Source organism: Sorex fumeus, unplaced genomic scaffold, assembly GCF_029834395.1.
Source record: "Sorex fumeus unplaced genomic scaffold, SorFum_2.1 ptg000098l, whole genome shotgun sequence".
NCBI classification, from domain to species: Eukaryota; Metazoa; Chordata; class Mammalia; order Eulipotyphla; family Soricidae; genus Sorex; species Sorex fumeus.
In genome coordinates this window covers 25,121,391-25,140,973 of record NW_026606155.1, presented here as the reverse complement: position 1 = coordinate 25,140,973, position 19,583 = coordinate 25,121,391, and the positions used below count along the sequence as shown (strand labels likewise).

General features: G+C 48.0%; 1 protein-coding gene across 1 annotated transcript in view; it reads left to right on the top strand.

Annotated features, from left to right (window-relative positions):
* TTC9 (tetratricopeptide repeat domain 9) overlaps positions 1-18,489 on the top strand; it is a 41,260-nt gene extending 22,771 nt beyond the window's left edge. Inside the window, exons 2-3 of the mRNA XM_056134412.1 lie at positions 15,647-15,829; positions 17,004-18,489. Coding sequence (XP_055990387.1) covers positions 15,647-15,829; positions 17,004-17,083 — 263 coding nt within the window. The 3' untranslated portion in view covers positions 17,084-18,489. The remainder of the gene's footprint in view (positions 1-15,646; positions 15,830-17,003) is intronic.
* The last annotated feature ends 1,094 nt before the right edge of the window (positions 18,490-19,583 follow it).

Genomic DNA, 19,583 nt, shown 5'->3' with positions numbered 1-19,583 from the left:
CTCCTGAGCTAGAAGTGGTCCCAGAACAACACACACACACACACACACACACACACTTTACGTTATAATTTTATTTTTTTCCCACTGCTGTAACAGTTTAATTTTGCTCAATTACCGTAGCAGTAAGATCAGTTTACACAGTGAAATGTTTGATCCTTAAAGGACCAGAGGTCTAGATCTGATTGATAATACCATTATCCTTCTCTCTATGAACAGAAAAATACATAATAGAAGTTCTACATATTTCCTTGTTGTATTTTTATATTGAAAATAAAACAGACTTGTATAGCTATTCATGTTACGATTTCATAGTTGTATGTTTGTATGTTATGAGTATTGATACCATTAAGTATTTTACCATGTTTCATACACCTAACAGTATCAACCCTAATCCTTTTTATTTTTTTTATTATATTGTCAGTACTTTTTATTTTTTATTTATTTTTCATTTTTATTGGTTAAACACCATGAGGTACAATTGTAGACGATAGCACAGCGGGTAGGGCGTTCGCCTTACAAGCGGCCAACATGGCCGACCCGAGTTCGATTCCTCCGCCCCTCTCGGAGAGCCCGGCAAGCTACCGAGAGTATTCGATATGCCAGACACAGTAACAACAAAGTGTCCAATGGAGACGTTACTGGGCCCGCTCGAGCAAATCGACGATCAACGGGAGGGCCTTTACCTTTTACAGATTTTTGTGCTTGGGTTTCAGTTATACAACGAGCGAGTATCCATCCCTCCACCAGTGCCCATTCACCACCAGTGATCCCAGTATCCCTCCCGCTCCCCCATCCCCCCATCCCACCCCACATTTTACGTTATAATTTTATATGTTACCTTAGGGAAGATATTTGATAAAAGATACAAGAGATTAAAAAATTCCATTAAAAATAGTATTTTATCAGAATCAGAACCAAAGAGATAGGACAACGGTAGGGCACTTGCCTTGCACATGGCTGACCCAGGTTTGATGTCCAGCACCTCTTATGGCCCTCCAAGCCCTACCAGGAGAGAGCCAGGACTAAGCCCTGAGCACCACCCGGTGTGGCCCCAAAACCAAAACAATAAATGGAAATGAAATAACATGTTATCTAGTTTTGCACGCACCAACAAAGGTAGGAGTTATTCCAGGAGGGAGTCTGAGATGTGCCAGCTCTGCTAGGATGACAGCATCCTCTCAAGAAAATCCAGGTGCTGTTGGCGGCTAACTTTTGAAAAAGCTGCAGTGGAATGTCTGCTCTGTTGTTTTTCTCTCTGTATGCTAAGGAACAAGAAGGGTTTAAAAGCTCTGAAAGTTTAGGTAGGAAGCTTCCAGATGAACTAAAGTAGGCATTTAGTGTGGGCACAGTTAGGCCCCACCCATATCTCACAATTAGCCCTAACAAGAAGCGAGCCCCATCTCTCCATTCTGTGGAGGTTCTCCATTAACCTTCTTTACAGGAGTCTGGAGGAAAAAGCACAGTGACTTAGGTCACCTGTTTTAGAAACATGGTCACAGGTTCAAATCCCTGTCGCTCCCCCCCCCACACACAGAGCCACTGGCACCTCTTGGGCAGGGGTGTCACACCGCTTTGGTATGGTGTTTACACACACGTGATTGCAGCACAGCTAGAAATGGCTTGTGATGCGGGGAAACACAGAAAGCTCTATTGAGCACCACGACCAAAATAATATATGAGCACCACCATGGCAAAGAATTATAGTCCCTGGCAGGCACGTGTCTGAGCCCTGCAGCATCGTCTGGCAAACACCACAGCCATAGCCTTTGTGACTCTACATAGTGGGAGCCCCTTGAGTGCAGATGCCAGCACTGTGACTAGAGAAGCGTAAACCCTGGGGAGCACCGCAGTTGGGTGTGCGAGCACCTGAAGTATGACCCTCTGCACCACAACCAGGCAGGCTCCAGTCATCACAACAGAAGTAGCATCCACAACAATGAAGGGAAGGGGTGCAGGACAAGGAATTAAACTGACTTGTTATAGGCCTGTGAGCCTTGCTGGGGAGAGATGAGTTTTGCAGTTAAGAACAGTCTGAGGGCCGGAGACAGAGCCCAACGGGCTGGATGGTATACATGCTCTACATGCAGGAATCCCGGGTTTTACCCCTGACTCCACATGGCCCCTTGAACTCCACTGGGAGCAAGACCCCTGCACTATGTGGTGTGACCCAAAATCTGAAAATCCAGCAATACTCCAGAACAATCCCAGGGACCTCAGAGATAGCTTGCAAGACTGGGGCACATGCTTTGCACGTGGGAGCCCCCAGATTCCATCCCTGGCACTCCATGCAGACCTGGGCACCACAGGAGGAACACCCCAAGTATCACTGGGTTTGCTGCCCCCAACCCCAAATGAAAAACCATTTTGGAGGCCAGGTGGCTGACATTCAGATCTCGGTCCTGGAACTTAATCATTCTGTGAACTTGCACCAGTAACCGAATGCCTTTGGTCCTCAGCTTCCTCAGCTGGAAGAAGAGCATTGGGGCTAGCACTACAGAGATCAGTGACTTGGTTAGAGGGTCTGATGCCAAGAACAATACCTGACCCAGCAAGTTTGATAAAAGTCGCCTATGCTCCCCCCACTCCTCTACCCCCTGGGTGAGTGCTGCTAGCTGTACTGATGTAGAACTACCACTTGGAGCCTGGAGCAGCTCAGCCTTCTGCCCTGCCGCTGCTCCTAATCCTGACACACAATGCCACCCTGGGAGGCAGTATCTGACACTGAGAAGAGAAAATATGAGAAGGACTGTTTGTCCCCCCAAGGGCAGTCTCCCCAGCTCTGAGGCATGACCCTCCAGGACCTTTCTACTCTTCGGGTGATACTGGATCACCCCTTTCCTCCCTCCTCAACCCTAGGTTTGTCCTGTGTATGCCTGGTTGAGCCAAAGACCTGTTGGGTCTTTGAGAAACAAGCCCAAATACCAGAATGTGAAGCACCATCTCAGGAGGTAGGGAGACCCAAGGGAATCCAACAGTGGTAAGTAAGGGGGTTCCACATGTCCATTGGACTCTGCATGGCTGGGCATGGGGTCTTCATGTTAAATTAGCTCCCACAAATGCTTTTTCCAGATAAAATCTTGTGTGGGGGGAGAGGGTTCTAATAAAATGTTAAACCCTAGCAGTTGGGAAACACAGCTTTTTTTAAAAAAAAATCTCACCCACAAGCCTTCAAGTAAAGGCAGAGAGCAACCAAAATTACCTTCCCCTTTACCTACTTCAATACTGAGATCCCAAGAGGTGGTGTTTTAACCTAAGGATACACGAGAATACCTGTGGTGGGAACATTGTCTTGAATCAACCAACTCAGAGCCACTAAAACAGGCCAGAAACTTCTCTGCTAAAAATACTTTCCTCTTCTCTCATATACTCTAACATGCCCTATAGAATCAGGCACCCAGCTGACTCATTTTCCTGCCACCACTGTGGCTAGAACTCCTGGCTCTGCTGAATTCCAGAGGAGCCCAGCTGTGACCTTTGGTTCATTCCTCACCCCGTCCATAAAGCTGACAGCTGGATCCCAACTGTGAAATCCATTCATGGTGAGGGAGAGGGGTTATGAACAGTGTGGGGGTGGAGGGATGGGTGGAGGTTCAGAGGGGTGTAGGTAGAATCCGCAGTGAACTCAAAGACTATCTAACATGTAGAGAACCTCACCCTGCACTTCAGGTCCCTGAGCTGCTTTGGTGTATTGTCTGCAGCAGACTGAGCCACACACAATAGGAAACACTGGCAAGGAAAGCAAGCATGGACCCTGGGTTTGGGAAGCATTTAGAGCAAGCATTGTGAGAGAAGAGGGAAGTTGGTTTTTTTTTTAAATTTTAATTGAATTACTGTGAGGTACTCCTTTACAAAGCTGTTCATGATTAGGTTTCAGTCATACAGTGTTCCAATGCTCAAGTAAGGGAAGTATTTATGTATATTTTAGACCATGAGAGAAAAAGGAGAAAACAAAGAAAAGCATTGTTTTCAGAACTTTGGATGCAAGCATTCGTGTTTGCAGAAGGGAAAAAAAAATCAGTATTCTTATGGAAAGGTGATATTCGAAAGGGTAATTGCAGCCTTGGGTGTGGACCTCATAAAATTCACCATCATTTCATTCCACATGCTATATTTTTGTTGCTTTGTTATTGAGAGATCTTTTAGATCCTCCAAAGTAAACTGACCTCTTCCTGAAAAGTTGTCTTAAATGGTTGCTCTGTATGTATATCATCATTGTGCTCAGGATGCGGCATGGATGCTCTCCAATGAATGTGCATGTCACTGGGCAAGCCCTATCTGACAGATGGCTTCCTAAAAAACTAGCACTTAGGAGAATCCGTTTTGATGTCCAACACGAGTGAGGCAGATAGCTTACCTTAATGGTCTCGTTTTAGAGTCACACGAGTTCCCACAAAATTGAAATAATTATTATTACCTTCATTTGCCACCAGAGATGCAGGTGGCACAGGTACCCAGGAGCGTGCCCCAGGCCTGGTTTGTAAGGTGCAGAGTTTGGACGCTAGCCCAGGGCTGGCTCCCTAGACCCAGCCTTGCTGTTCAGCCAGCACCCCCACGACTGGCACAGTCCCCAGTAACTCTGCGGGTAGATGGTGACCTGTATACACACTGTTAACTCTTCTGAATGTTGCCTCTGTCCACATTCAAGCTCCCTCCTCTTCACTGCATCCCCAGGAATTGCCCCTTGACATACATTTGAAAATCAGTCCAGGGGCTAGAGCGATAGCACAGCGGGTAGGGCATTTGTCTTGCATGCGACCAATTCGTGTTCGATTCCCAGCATCCCATAGGGTGCATGAGCCAGGAGTAACCCCTGTGCATCACCAGGTGTGACCCAAAAAGCAAATAAATAAATAAAGAAAGAAAGAAAAGAAAAGAAAAGAAAGAGAGAAAATTAGTCCAGTAATTCAGTGAACTCTGGGGAACATTTTCCCCAACGATGTAATAGCTAGTTCTTGGCTCCATCTCCCCAAGGAATAACCCAGCATGGTTGATTTCCTAAGATTGCTGAATGCAAGACCCCCAAACTGGGTGACTCCTAACAATGGGAGCGTGTTACTTTTGAGAGGTTAGGGGGTGCCAGGTGTGATCACTGTGCACACAAGGTTTCCTCTGAGAGCTTCAAGGGAGAATTCATTCCAGGCTTTCCTCATCATCGTCTCTTCATACCTCATCCTCTGCATGTCTCTATGGAAAAGTCTCCTTCCCATCAGACCACAGTCCTGTTGAATTAGGGACCATCTTCATGACCTGTTTTTTGCTATGACTCCCACTCTAAAGACCCTCTCTGAAAAGAACCGGATGCTGAGAAACTAGGGAGTAGAACTCTAACTTACCTTTTTTCTGACTGGGGGAGGAGGTTACTCCCTACGGCTGGGCAGCCTCATAGGGTGGTTTCCTTCCTTCTTTAGGCCCCAGCCAGGTCTGCCCTTCCCTCAGGTCCAGTACATCTTTCCCATGTGCACACTAAGAAGGAAACAAAAGGCTCCATGAACTTGTTCTTCCTCCACTCCTCCAACTTCCTTTCATCTCCGGCCAGTGCTGGCCTCTTGCCCAGACAGTCACCGTGCCCTGCCTGCCCTAGGAGAAACAAAACAAGTGCCAGTGCCAGAAGAACCTGGCGTGTTTTCGCCTGAGGTCTCAGGGTGCTTACTTTAGGAAAGTCACACTTAGGGAGCATACCGTGGGGTTCTTCTCTAACCAGCTGATTCCCAACGGTTTTCCTACTATAGACCCCTTTGTGGACTGAGAAAGACTGCCAGCCCTGTTCGTCAAATCAATTCCAGCCACCCAAGAAGGGGATGTGGGGGGGTGCAGATATGGAATCTACACAGATTACGGATTTGTGGCCCTGATTTTTGTCTCCTTGACTATCCTTTCTCTTCATATTTCTCTTCATATTTCTCTTCATATTTCTCTTCATATTTCTCTTATTTAAGGTTAACTTAAGCTCAAGGGAGGCTGTTTCTCTCCTTTTACTTCTTCTCAAGCACCGATAGACCTTGTCTTCCTTCTCAAATCCTGGCTGATGACCAGCTGCAACATTTATTCAGCCTCCAGAGAAGACCCAGCAACTGAAAGGTTCAGAATACATTCTTCTTAAAAGGGCCTCTTGGGCCCACAAGAGAACTCAACAGGCTGGAGCACAGGCTTTGCATGAAGGGGACTTGAGTTATGTCCTCAGCACCCCCTGGTCCCCCAAGCACACTGGGGAGTGACATGGTCCTCCAAATAAATTGGGGAGTTACCTCCAAGCATCATGAGCCAGGGCAGGCCCTGAGTGACCCTGCCAAGTGTGTCCCAGACACCACTCACAAAAGGGAGGGGCTTCTTATATGGTTGTCTGGGAGATCTAACTCATCTTCCATGTCCATTGTCACCGTGTCTGTACCCTAGTAGCCCTCCTACCACTGAATAGCTGTATCTTTGAAAGCAAATATCAACTTGGAGTAGCGGCCACAGACCCAAGCAGTCTCCCTTCTCATTCTGCCTGGGACCCTTCTCATTCCCCCAGGGCAGCACTGACAGTAAAGGTTTTTTTACTGCTGAGACTGACAATAAAGGTTTTTACTGCCTTTTGTGACCAGCTGCTCAAGAGCCTCATGATGACCACCCTAGAGTGTAACGTGATCTGTGTCCCTCCACAGAGCAGAGGTTGCTCTTTCAGAAGCCCGTGATCACTGCCTGGCCTGTTCTGATGGTCATTTCCAACACAGGTACCTTGCTGTCTTTAGCAGAGGGCAGGGCCTTTGTTTGGGAGAGCAATCAGAGACTATTGAGTCCTCTATTAAGTAGGCCATTGGGTCAGCATGGATGGCCGAGCGTGTTCGGTGACCCAGAATGGGAAAGGGATTTTTACAATGCCAGCTGGTGGCAAAAGTGGGACTAGAATCCAACTCTCCTGATTCCCAGCACAGTATGCTTTCCAGTACGGATCAGTCTGTGTCACAGAGCCCAGAGACAGCTGTATTACACACACCATTTCAGCTAGAGACCAGGTTTCAAGCTTGTGGGAAAAAAACGCTCCTGAACCATGAATGAGCCCAGCATTGAGTCCAGAATGCCTGTCTGTGGCTGCTTGGGTGAAGGGCTTGGACCACATGAGTCTAATAGCAAAGGGAATATAGTTCAGGGATACGTTGTCTTTCCCAAGTGCCTCTTAATTCCTTTCTCTGGCTTATTTGCCACCATCTGAGTCCACCTGGTCACCACAATTTCATCATCTATATTCATTCTTGCCTTAAGACTATAGGCCAGATCTCCACAAGGACCCAGAGAGTCTGTGAATCTGATTCTATCTGCTTTTCCAGCCAAATCATCCCCTTCCCTCCCTCCCTCCCTCCCTCCCTCCCTGCCTGCATTCCTTCCTTCCTTCCTTCCTTCCTTCCTTCCTTCCTTCCCTCCCTCCCTCCCTCCCTCCCTCCCTCCCTCCCTCCTTCCTTCCTTCCTTCCTTCCTTCCTTCCTTCCTTCCTTCCTGGCATGTTTTCTCAAGGGGCTTGTCTCTCATCTGTACCACTGCTTCTCAAAAGAGGGATGATTTTTCTTGCAGCAGGGGACATTACGAGACAGGTTTTTGGGGTTGTTACAATGAACACCTAGTAGATAGAAGTCATTGTTGCTAAACATCCTACAACTCTGGGCAGACCCAGAATTTTAAAAAAAAAAATTATCCAGACTAAAATCTATCACTGAGGTTGAAAAACGTGCAATGTTTGTATCCTGACTTAAATATTACTTCTTCCAAGAAGCCCTCCAGTGATGTTAGTTGAAGGTACCTCCTCCCTCTTCCCTTCTACTTCAAAGCCCTTGGTCCATGCGGGTATTTGAGATGATGCAAGATCTGCCCAGAATGCAGGACTGTGTTGGGTCCTGTATTGGGTTTCAGTACCTGCCATGTGCCCAGTACAGTCGGGTATTGCTTTTTGCCTCATCATCCCTGAAATGCAGAGGAAGGTAGTTGACCCATATTTTGCCAGGGATTACATGGGATTCTCAGAACTTTAATGCAGCCACATAGGTACTCAAGGGTCCAGAGTTTAGTAAAAGTGGTAAATATTCTACTGTCTTCTACTTAGTGACCTTGTGCAGGTTGCTTAATTTCTCTGGAACTGGATTTCATCATCTATTAAACCTAAAAATAGAGCATGTTTTTTTCAAAAAAATTTTTTTAAGTTGGGATACTGTGGTTTAAAGTGCTATTAATAGTTTTTCATGCACGTAATTCCAACAATATACTAGGGCGTTTGCCTTGCACGCAGCCAACATGGCCGACCCTAGTTCGATTCCTCTGCCCCTCTTGGAGAGCCCGGCAAGCTACCGAGAGTATCTCGCCTGCATGGCAGAGCCTGGCAAGCTCCCCGTGACGCATTCGATATGCCAAACACAGTAACAACAAAGTCTCCAATGGAGATGTTACTGGGCCCGCTCGAGCAAATCGATGATCAACGGGAGGGCCTTTACTTTTACTTTGCCCATCACTAGTATATCCCCTCCCTCTCCCAAGGACCCCAAGACCCCTCCCTTCCAAGCACCCCCCTGCCGCCTCCCCCCGTACTCAATTGTGTGGTTATCTCTCCCATTATGTTGCATTTGAACCTTTTGTTGTTACCTTGCTATATATCTTTCAGTTGCACATGTGACTTCTATAGCTATCCCTTTCCTTCTGACTGACTTAAGTCAACATGCTGTCCTTTAGTTCCATCCATGTTGACGCAAATTGCATGTTTTGTTCTTTCTTAGAGCTGCATACTATCCATTGTGTATATATGCCACAGCCTTCATGCATTCATCTATTGGGTATTTGAGCTGTTTCCACATCTTGGCTCTAGTCTAAGTGCAGCAATGAACATAGGTGTGCATATATCCTTTCAAAATTAATGTCTTTCTGCTTGGGGGATAGATGCCAGGATATGGTATTGCGGGATCATATGGTAGTTCCAAAATAGAACTTGTTTTACAGAGGTGCTGTCAAGATGAAAATGCGTAGTGTATTATAGAAATGGAGTCCTCTCTCTGACCTGGGTTAGGAGTTTAATTCTGAAAAGAAAGAAAGGCCACTGGGTTGTCACAGCCGATTCTGAAGGCCACTGCAACCCCTGGAACCAGGGACAGTGGGTATCTGGACATGGAAGGACCATCAGCAGACTCCTGCTCAGCCTCTCCTTAGCCTCCTCAACTCCAAAATGTATCTATAAGCATTTTATCTATCCCATGGGCTTGTTATATGTGCTTCCAGTACAATAATATAACGCCAACCCAAACTCCAGAGGTTCCTAACAATAACCTACAGGTAGGATGAGGGCGATTTGGTGATCTCTAATCTACTCTACAACCTCCACCTCCTTGGATCCCTGACTTCATACCTGGCCTCACCGGCCTCTGGGGGTGATAGGCCATTTGGACCTGCTCTGACTATACATGTCTGCCTCTCCTGGGGCTCTCTCTTGGGTGCCAGTAGGAGCTTTGGGCAGGTGTGGGGGTGAGGGACTTCCCTTACTCCTCTGGCTTTTTCACAAGCTGGTAGAAAAATCAGATTAACATGAGGCAGATTAGTAGGCAACACCCTCCCACCCCCGAAAACCCAACTATTTCATTTCATGCTATGGGAACCCACAGAGGCATGAGGTGTCTGTCTGAGGAGGGAAAGGTAAAATGAGGTGTAGAATCTGAGCTCGGGATTGGGAGGGAGGGCCCTGAGGCTTCCAGGAGAGAGGAGGGGAGACTCCCATGAAACTAGGAGGGTGGGTCAAATGATGCAGAGCAGATGCCCTGTAATTAGATGTTTCCCTTGCCATTAAGATAGGTCATTCAGATAGAAACAGCCTTCTGGTAATAACTCTTAATTCGGGGTGAGGACCCCACCCCCATTTACATTCTTGCTAAGCAGTTTAAGGAGTAGTAAAATTTTTTCATGAGTCTGCAGTTGATTTCAGCTTGAACTAATCTGACCCCTCTGGGAGCAGCACATGGTGTGGTGGCCTGTTCTGAATGCTTATGAGCCCGGAACCCTGCCTGCCACCTGCCTGGCCTTGCGTCGCCACCTCTGAGTCCTGGTTCACAGCCAGGCATCCCACTTCCCACTCATCTGCAAAGGAATTCTAAACATTTTCTCCAAACAAGTCCCACTCATAGATTGCTATTGGCGTGGGGACTTTTCCACTTCCAGGCTTTTTTGCTCCATGACCAACCACTCTGACATAGGATTTTTCGATACTCAGAAACAGTTCTTCAAAGAAGCAACAATCCATTTCCTAGACTACTCTGATTAGCTATCCAAAGTTTCTGTTTGTAGGTGCAGGGTAAGATGGGAACACAGAGCTGTCGAGCCTGAGGGAGAGGACATAAAGGGTGCACGTGGGAACCATGAACAGGAAGTCCTTTTGCCCTGGGACGAGATGTTGGAGTTGAGTCCCACACAGGGAACAGCCATTGAAGTTCACACACAGATGTCTCTTGACCAGAACCCCTGTGAAAGCACCAGGACAGACTCCAGCAGCATGGCGGGGAGAGGGGACGTGGATAGGAGCAGAAGGAAGTGGGGGAGGAGAGCTCGTAGCATTAGCTCGATGGGTGAACCACAGCTCCCCACGCCCATGGGGTGAACAGCAGGTTGCTTGTGTCCTGAGGTTGGCTTTCTGCCCTGTAGCCAGTGAGACCTGACAGGCCAGTTTCTAGATCAGCGCTGATGTTTTTCCTGATTCTTAGACCTTCAATTTGAGAGACTATGTGGTTAACCTTCTCAGACTGCAAAACGGATGTTGGTTCTTTTGTCACAAGTGCCCAGTGAAAGGTCTGCTCTCTAAAAGAGCAGCTTAATTGCCAAGTTTATGGAAACAACTTAAGTAGTCATGAATGAATGAATAAATAAAAATGGGGACGCATATGTGCATGTGCATATACACAACGGAATAAAAATAGAGAAACGAGAAAGAGGGAGAGAGAGATGTGTTCAAGAGCGAACATGAGCTTCTCCAGAGGGAGAAAAAGCCACTAAGTGAGTAAATTTATAAACCACTTGCAAACTTGCCATTGAACTTAGAGATTATTACGGTAAGTGAAATAAGTCAAAAGAAGAAAAAAGAGCAGTGCCATTTGATGTCACTCAATATCAGATGACAAAGAAGATGGGCTTTGGGTGGATTGGTGGCTCTAACAGCTGGAGTTAGAGCCCTGAAGATAAACTCAGAGACTTACCTCGACCCCTCGGACAGTTCTTCCTAAATGGTAAAGAAGTAAAGTGAATCAACGGTACAGAATGAACTCTTGGAAAACAGACTGGTGATTCTGGAGGGTGCGGGGATTGTGGTGTGGATGAGACCAGTAGAGGACTGTTGCGGTGCCAGGAAGCAGATGGACTTTGGGTGGATTGGTGGTGGAGCATGCGCAGTTGCTGGGCTGGAGTAGTGAGTGCAAGTACCTACATACAGAATATTAGAAACCAGTGTCACCTCAATAACACGGGTTAATTACGCTGAGCAGACTCACTTCCCAATGTGGTGGTTTTCTTGTCAGTAAATGCTCCTCTTTTCTTCTCAAAGAGTTAGAAGTTTTTAAAGATTAGAAAATTATTAAGTGAATATCAGAAAATTACTGAGTTGGGCTATTCTGATCCATGGAAGGTTACTTAAGGGTTCGAAACAGCTGGAGGTAGAGCCCTGAAGACTCAGAGACTTACCTTGACCCCTCGGACAGTTCTTTTTTTTTTTTTTGTAGGAGTACTGCTATTTATTCAGCCACTGATTAGCTGATTGAATTGTGCATGAACTCCACCTTACTTTTTTATTCCATTTTTTATAATTTTATTTATTGAATCACCGTGAGAGCAGTTACAAAGCTTTTGGGTCTAAGTCTCAGTCATACAATGAAACACCCGTACCTTCACCAGTGCCCATTCTTCACCACCAAAACTCCCAGTATACCCCCATCCCACACCCTCCCCCTGCCTGTGGGGCAGATGATTTCTACATTACTCTCTCTCTACTTTGCTCACATTCACTATTTTGACACCAGACCCACCATTATTTGAGATTTTACCCCAACACTAAGATCTGCTGAAAAGGCAACAGTAGACAATTTGTGTTCTATTGCTGATTATGAATAACATATGATATCGTGTGGCTTCAGTAGGGCCATGTGGTTTTGAAATTCCGAAATTTTAACACTTAAATCTGGAGGGATTTCTGCCAAAAGCCACTGGGTTTAGAGATCTGCTCCTGAGTCTCTGGGATTAAGGCCATTGAGCAGCTTGATGAGGAGCCAGAGAGGCTGTTCATGGGCGATGACTTGGGGTCTCGTTGGGGTGGAGAGGACAGGCCCGGCTCCACCCGCCCCCCCCCAACCCGTGAGGCCCAACAAGTTTCGTCACTGCGGGCCCAAGCCTGACTGTCCAATGGCCTCTGGAGGATGACAGCCACCAAGTCGCCAAGAGGGAGCAGGCGGAGGGACAACACCCTTTCCTCCCTGGGGTGGCCCGGCAATAGTAACGTAGAGTCCGGATGTATTTCTGCCAAAAGCCACTGGGTTTTGAGATTTGTTTCTGAGTCTCTGTGATCATGGCCGTTAAGCAGCTTGATCAGGAGCCAGAGAGGCCATTCGTGGGCGATGAGTTGGGGTCTCGTTGGGGTGGGGAGGACAAGCCCAGCTCCACCCCCATCCCGTGAGGCCTTGTGTGTCTCGTCTCTGGGGGCCCAAATGTGACTATCCAGTGGACTCAGACGGATGGCGGCCACTGGGCCGCCAGGGGGAACAGGCCAAGACACGAAACCTATTCCCACCTGGGTTGGCTCAGCACCGGTAGCCTACTGCAGAGACCAGACGCATTTCTACCTAAAGCCACTGGGTTCTGAGATTCGTTTCTGAGTCTCTGGGATCATGTCCATTAAGCAGTTCAATCAGGAACCAAAGAGGCCTTGCCTCCAATTATATAGCTGAGCTGGAGGTGGTTTGTGGGTGTGTTTCCCACATACCTAACTTTTGGCCGTTTACTTTCTTGGTAAACTTTGCCCCAAGTTTTTGGGGTCTGGTCAAAGGCACAGCAGCAATTTTGGGGTATCTGGAAGTCTGAAGGCGCCATGAGGCTGCTGATGCACTCGCCTCACAGGTACAGATTGACCTGCTGGAGGCACCATACCCCCCCCCCCCCCAACAGTTTTTTTTTTTTTTTAATTTATTTATTGAATCACTGTGGGAAAGGTTACAAAGCTTTCAGGTTTATGTCTCAGTCATGCAAATATCAAACACATTTCCCTTTACCAATACTTATTTTTTACCATGAAGAACCCCAATAAAACCCCACCCCCCACCCCTCCCCGTCCCTGTGAAGCAGATGAATTCTAAATGACAAAAGCCCCCGGGAGTAGAGGGGAAGGCAGCAGCCAGCATTCTTCTCAGCCCAGGTCTTGGTGGGAAGCATCTGTTTGCCTCCAAAGTCTCTGTTTTCATTGGTGGTGAAGTAATAAGCACGAGTCTTTCTTCCAATTTTTGAACTTTGCGATCCCTCCCATGGATGTAAACGACTTCTTGTTGTTTGTCAGAATCCATGACTGCTGAATAGTGGAGGGCTGGTATGGAGGGGGAGGCAGTGCAGCGGGGCCAGGATTGAGGGGAGGCACGTGAGGCACCCTGTCATTTAATTGCTCATGCATCAGTGCTGTACTGGCTACTTCTCTCTGGTCCTGTCTGAGAGCTGGTGGGAGAACCTTCCAGTGGAGAAATTGACTTGGAGTTTGCCAACTCTGCCATAGGAAGGGATCCAACCAGAGGTGGCTGCCCATTTTCACTTCCTCTTGCCTGGCACACTCAGGCCTCACCTGCCCATGGGGTTTTCTGATGGACCAGCTCCCAGAACTGCAGAGATGAGTGTATAATGAGAGAGAAAGAGAAGAGTCAGAGGCAGTTGCCATGGCAGAAGGACCAGTCCGAAAGTGAACTATCCTGGTAGGGGCTGGGAAGATGGGTCGAAGGCCTGGAGCACATGCTTTGCAGGCAGGATGTTCCATCCCCAGCCTTGTGGAGTCCTCTGAGCACCACACCAGGAATGCCCCCCGGACACCATTACCGCAAGGCCAGTCCTGTGCTCAGCACTTTAACCAGCTAACTTTGATCTCAAGTTGACTCTTTGATGTGGGGTGACCTTGAGAAATTCCTTAACCTTTCTGGGCCTCAGTTTCCTCATTAGTAAAATAAGAATAATAAGGCCTACATCAGAGTACCCTGAGGTTGATATCAGGTCATCTGTGCAACTCAGCGAGACAGGTTTTCAAACCATAGTGACCTCTGGGTAGACATTAATGGTGGCTAGTTTTGTTACTGCTTCCTGTGGCTTATCGGTGATCTCACGCACTGGTGGCATAGACAGTATGGATTGTCTCATGATTCCAGAAGCTCCGACTTCTTGATCTTGAGATCTCAGCACTACTCCGGATGCTTTTTCCTGAGAGTTCTGAGAATGCGTTCGTGCCTCTGCCGGTTTCCAGTCTGCCTGTCTCTGCAGGTCGGCTTTCCTCTCTGCAGTCCCTTACCTTGGCCATCCTTCCCCTTTGACTTGTTCTGATGGTGACTTATCTAGGTGCCTCCCAAGGCCACCACTGATTTTTCACATTGGTGTCTGGTGAGGGCATGCCCCTTCCTGGTCTTGTCCTTGCTTGGAGAAAGGGGTTAAGATGCCACCAAGGGTTTTACCCCCATGATGTAGTCCCCTTTAGAAGGCCCACTTCCAAGTACTGTCACTGAGGATTAGGTTATAGCATACAAATTTGTAGGGACAGAGACAGTCATTCTGTAGGAGCCGGTTTATAAAAACAATAGTGATGTTGGATTAATGAATCCCCTTTTTCATTTTGGGGCCACATTTGGCATGCTGTTCCTAGCTCAGTGCTCAGGTGGGATCTCTATCAGCTTGGTGCTGGGCAGGGGGTCACTCCCAATTCAGTGCTGTCAGGGATTGCTCCCAACATGGTGCTTCGGACGAGCCATGTGTGCTTGGGTTTGAACCAGGGCTCCCACACGTAAAGCTTGTGCTCCAGCCCTATGAGCTATCTCCCCAACCCCTCGAATGACCCCCTTTAGACTTGATTACCTCCCAAAGACCATGTTTCTCAATACACTCATGATCTGAGGGCCCACTGGTTAAAACTTCAACAGTCTTTCTGTAGGGATTCAGTTCGACCCATGGGCTGAAGTGATAGCACAGCGAGTAGGGCGTATACCTTGCACATGGCCGAGTTCAATTCCTCCGCCCCTCTCGGAGAACCTGGCAAGCTACCAAGAGTAACTCGCCCTCACGGCAAAGCCTGGCAAGCTCCCCGTGACGTATTCGATATGCCAAACACAGTAACAACAAGTCTCACAATAGAGATGTTACTGGGCCCTCTCGAGCAAATCCATGAACAACGGGAGGACAGTGATCTACAGTGATCTACAGTTCGACCCATAATGTAAGGTTTAAATACTTGCTCAAGGCCATACAACTTGTTGGTGGTGCCCTTGGGGCCTCCAGCCCAGGATTGTTTGATGGCCCATTCTATGTTATGCCATATGGAAAGCTCTAGTGCTCGGAAACCACTGCTGGACCAGGAGAAACAACGAATGAGAGACATTCTGATCCTGTTCTTATGGTGTTGATGGCATTTTCTCTTCTCTCTCCCAAAGCCTGCCTGCTCCAAGCTGAGCTCGTAAACTATGAGCGAGTCAAAGAGTATTGCCTCAAAGTCCTGAAGAAGGAAGGGGAAAACTTCAAGGCCCTCTACCGGTCTGGTGTGGCCTTCTACCACCTTGGGGACTATGACAAAGCACTCTATTACCTGAAAGAAGCCAGGACCCGACAGCCCACAGGTAAGGCAGAAACTGCACTTTCTCTCCAGCAGTGCCCTCTCATGTGGTGGGTGCCTCGAAGAGCTGGCAGGGCTGGCAGGGCTGGGCGGGGGGTGGGGGAGAAACGTCAGACAGATGCACTCTGGGACCTAGAATGTGGAGACCACTTGGTTCCTGACTTTGCCTGGGGTCTGGGTTCTGGGGTGCCTGGGCAGACACTAGTTCTCTTCAAAGATTCAAATATAGAATCTTGGTGTTTTCCTACCCAGAATCCACCTCTCTTCACTTATTTGATTCATGTATATGGTGATTTTTTTTCCATGTGCCCAGCTTTGTGCTGGACTTGAGGGACATATGTGAGAAGATAGGTCTCTCCCTGTCACACTGGTGAGGGAGATGCAGACAGATGGCGAACTCAGCATCTTTTTTTTTTTTTAAGTGAATCACTGTGAGGTACAGTTACAGACTTACAAACTTTTGTGTTTGCCTTTCAGTCATACAATGGTCAAGTACCCATCCCTCATGCCCATTTTCCACCACCAATGGACCCAGCATCCCCCCCACCATCCCCAACCCATCCCCCACCACCTCGTCCCTCCTCTGTGGCAGGTCAGCCCAGTCAGCATCTTGCCGGATACCTGCTCTGACTTCTCTAATCAGATCCCATTCCTTAGAGCATGCATCATCTGGACCATCCACTTAAGTTCCTATCCACTTGCTCAGCCCTTCATGCATTCCACAAATATTTATGTTGGTGCAATGACCAGGTACTCTTTGAGGTACTGGGTAAGAAGTAGTGAACAAAAGAAAGTGCTAGCTTCTAGCTTCGAGGAGTTTATGACGTAACAGAGCAAGGGAGACAGTAAACAAATGAGCAGATAGTAACATACTACTGCATCGTGGTAAGTGCCAGGAAGAAAATAAAGCAGAGGCCCAGGGAAGAGGGTCAGGGGCTGGGGGCATATGCTCTACGTGCTTGGGAGCCTGAGTGGTCCACACAGTCACCACGAGCAGCCCACTGTGCCCAGGGGAGGCAGGGAAGTAGCAGGCTGACACCCTGCTTGCCCTTCCAGCCCCCGCAGATGGGCAGAACACACTTGACCGAGAAAGTCTGTCTGTGATCTGTGGGCACGGCATTCACCTGAGTTCGTTCCCCACCCCCATGTGTGTCTAAGGCATGTCTCTCTCCTCACAGATACCAATGTGATTCGGTATATCCAGCTGACAGAGATGAAGCTCAGCAGATGCTCCCAGAGAGAGAAAGAAGCCATGTAACACCAACACCTCTCTCAAGCACCACCCACGCCTGCCCCGGGACATCCGTCCATCCGTGCACCCCTGGTGGAGAGTCGCTCTCTGGGCTCTGTTCCTTTCACAACCCCCGACCCCTGTCTTCCCTCCTGTCCTATTGCCCCTCGACTCTTTGTCTACTGCCAGTGTGAAAAGGAAAGAGGCACACTTGGAATCTGCTGGATGTTCCCAACCACGGAAGCATCCTCTGTAGGTCAGCCCCCAGAGGGACCACCCTCCTGCAGGGACAGCTGGGCAGGACCCTCCCAGGCTCGGAACGTGGTCTAGGCTTTGACTTTGGCCTGTGCTCCCAACAAAGGCAGACCTGGTAGGGACCCCACAGAGAGGCAGCAGGCCCCAGAGCCCCCAGGATGGACCCCCGTGTCCTAACAGAGCAGAGCACCTAGAAGCAACTGTGAGAAGGCAACCCAGGGATACAGCTGACACCAGAAGCGTTGGTGAAGCATGACTCGGTACACTGGATGCTCCCAGTCCCCGTATCCTCGACCCTGGCCTCCTCTCACTCGTTGGCTTATGCTTTCTTCTCTCCCTGGCAGGGTTCTGAGACCCTGCCAGGACTCACATGCCACTGAAGCACACTCTCCGTGCCCTCTGGTGACCACACATACCACCCAGCAGGCAGCTGTGACCACAGAAGGACAGGGAGAGAGGCTATCTCGGGGTCATTGTGTAGATGGGCAGGTGGAATGGTGGACTTCACGCAGTGTAAATAAAAAGATCGACAGGCAGCAACTCTGTTTGTTTCTGTTGGAAGCAGCCCACCCCCTCACTTTCATTCCTGTCCCCCACCCTCACTCAGAGCCACTTACAGCCAGGCAGGATGGGCTCTCCCCCAAAGCAGTGGCCATTTATCCAGTGAAATACAATGTTGGCTGCTGTCTTTGTGCTTGTTGAGTAGGCTGGGATTGTGGAGACTGCCCAGGGACTCGGCGTTGTGGGAACTTGTACCCATGGAATGTGTTCCACACGTATTTGTTGAATGAATAAATTATGACTGCAGACTGGCTCTCCTGCCTTAAACTAATTTTATCCCAGCCTAGTCTCCTGATAACTACACTCTTTATGCTATGCCACATTGTTTCTGTCAAATAAGAACCATTTGCTGAGGGCTCATTTTTTTGCCTTGTCTTGTGCAATAGATGGTGTGTGGGATACGGATGTAGTCCTGGTCTATGAAGCGACAGAAGGGTCGAGGAAGACTCGTATGAGGTTATTACCAATGACACCTTTAATTTATACAATGCTTTAAACTTTTCAAGGCACTTTTATGTATTTTTGTGTGTGATTAGTGAAAGAGACAATATTGTACAAATTATATACGGATGCAATAATGTTCATAGTTAGCATTTATTAAATGCACTATACTCTGATTGTTACATGTATAAGCTCATTTCTTACATATAGTTCCCCTCAGAGATCCTTCTGGAGGGTGAGAACACAGGAAAGCAGAACAACCAACTCTCCCAAAGTTGCATGACCTTCAGTGGAAGAGCTAGGGTTTGAACCAGGTCTCTTCCAGAGTCCACTGGACTGGCCACTCTAGGGGTTGTTGTGGCTCTTCGGAGTCACACCCATTCCAGAGGAGGACAATGTGTGTTGAGTTGAAAGTCTTGACTATGTCAGTGGTGGTACATGGGCTGCCTCTTGGATTTTGCCTAAAGCATCAAAGATTCCTAATACTGGATACACTACTGGTCAGAGCAGTGACAGCCAGAAAAAGACCACTGAGATCCAGCAGTTATTTCTGGGTACTCAGTCTCCTTACTGTTGGGGCTAGCATGTATCCAAACAACCTCCCTACTGTTACTCACGCCATGTCCAGTGTCAGTGAAGAGTCACAATTATAGATGGCTGGAAAGGAAGCACAGAGTTAATTATGGGTTGTTTAATCAGATACTCCAATGCAACGAATCTAATCACAGCTCTAGGCCCAGAGGTCTGAGTGCAAGTTAGACTCACAAAACTTCTCAAAGTCTTACAATGGGCTACAAGCTAGAAATACCCAGAGACCTAGAGTTGCTTGTCTCTAGCTTACAAGCCAGAAAAGAGGAAAAGGAAAATACTGGTAGAGCTGCCTCATACTCAGCTGCCCCATCAGAGCCTTCTCTTGGCTGTGTTATTGCAAAATTGCTTTCCAAGGCCCAGCTCAAGACCATCTTGCAGCAAAGGTGAATGTACAAAAGGTCATGTCCCAATCCCAGAAAATCTGGGAGTTGGCAAAGATAAGGTTGAGATAAGGTCAGAGGTGGCCTTCGAAAGCACAATTCAAATGGACAGGATCTTCCTTTGGTCTCCATGCCGAGAGAAAGGACCCCGAGTACCTCTCCCTGACATAGAGCAAAAAAGAGAAGTCTTGCCTCGGCGGGTAAGGGGAAGCAGGGCTGAACAAATGGGGGAAGACTATTGTCCTTCCAGAGAAAGAACAATCAGTGCCATAGATACTGTGCTTACCAGAACTCCACTC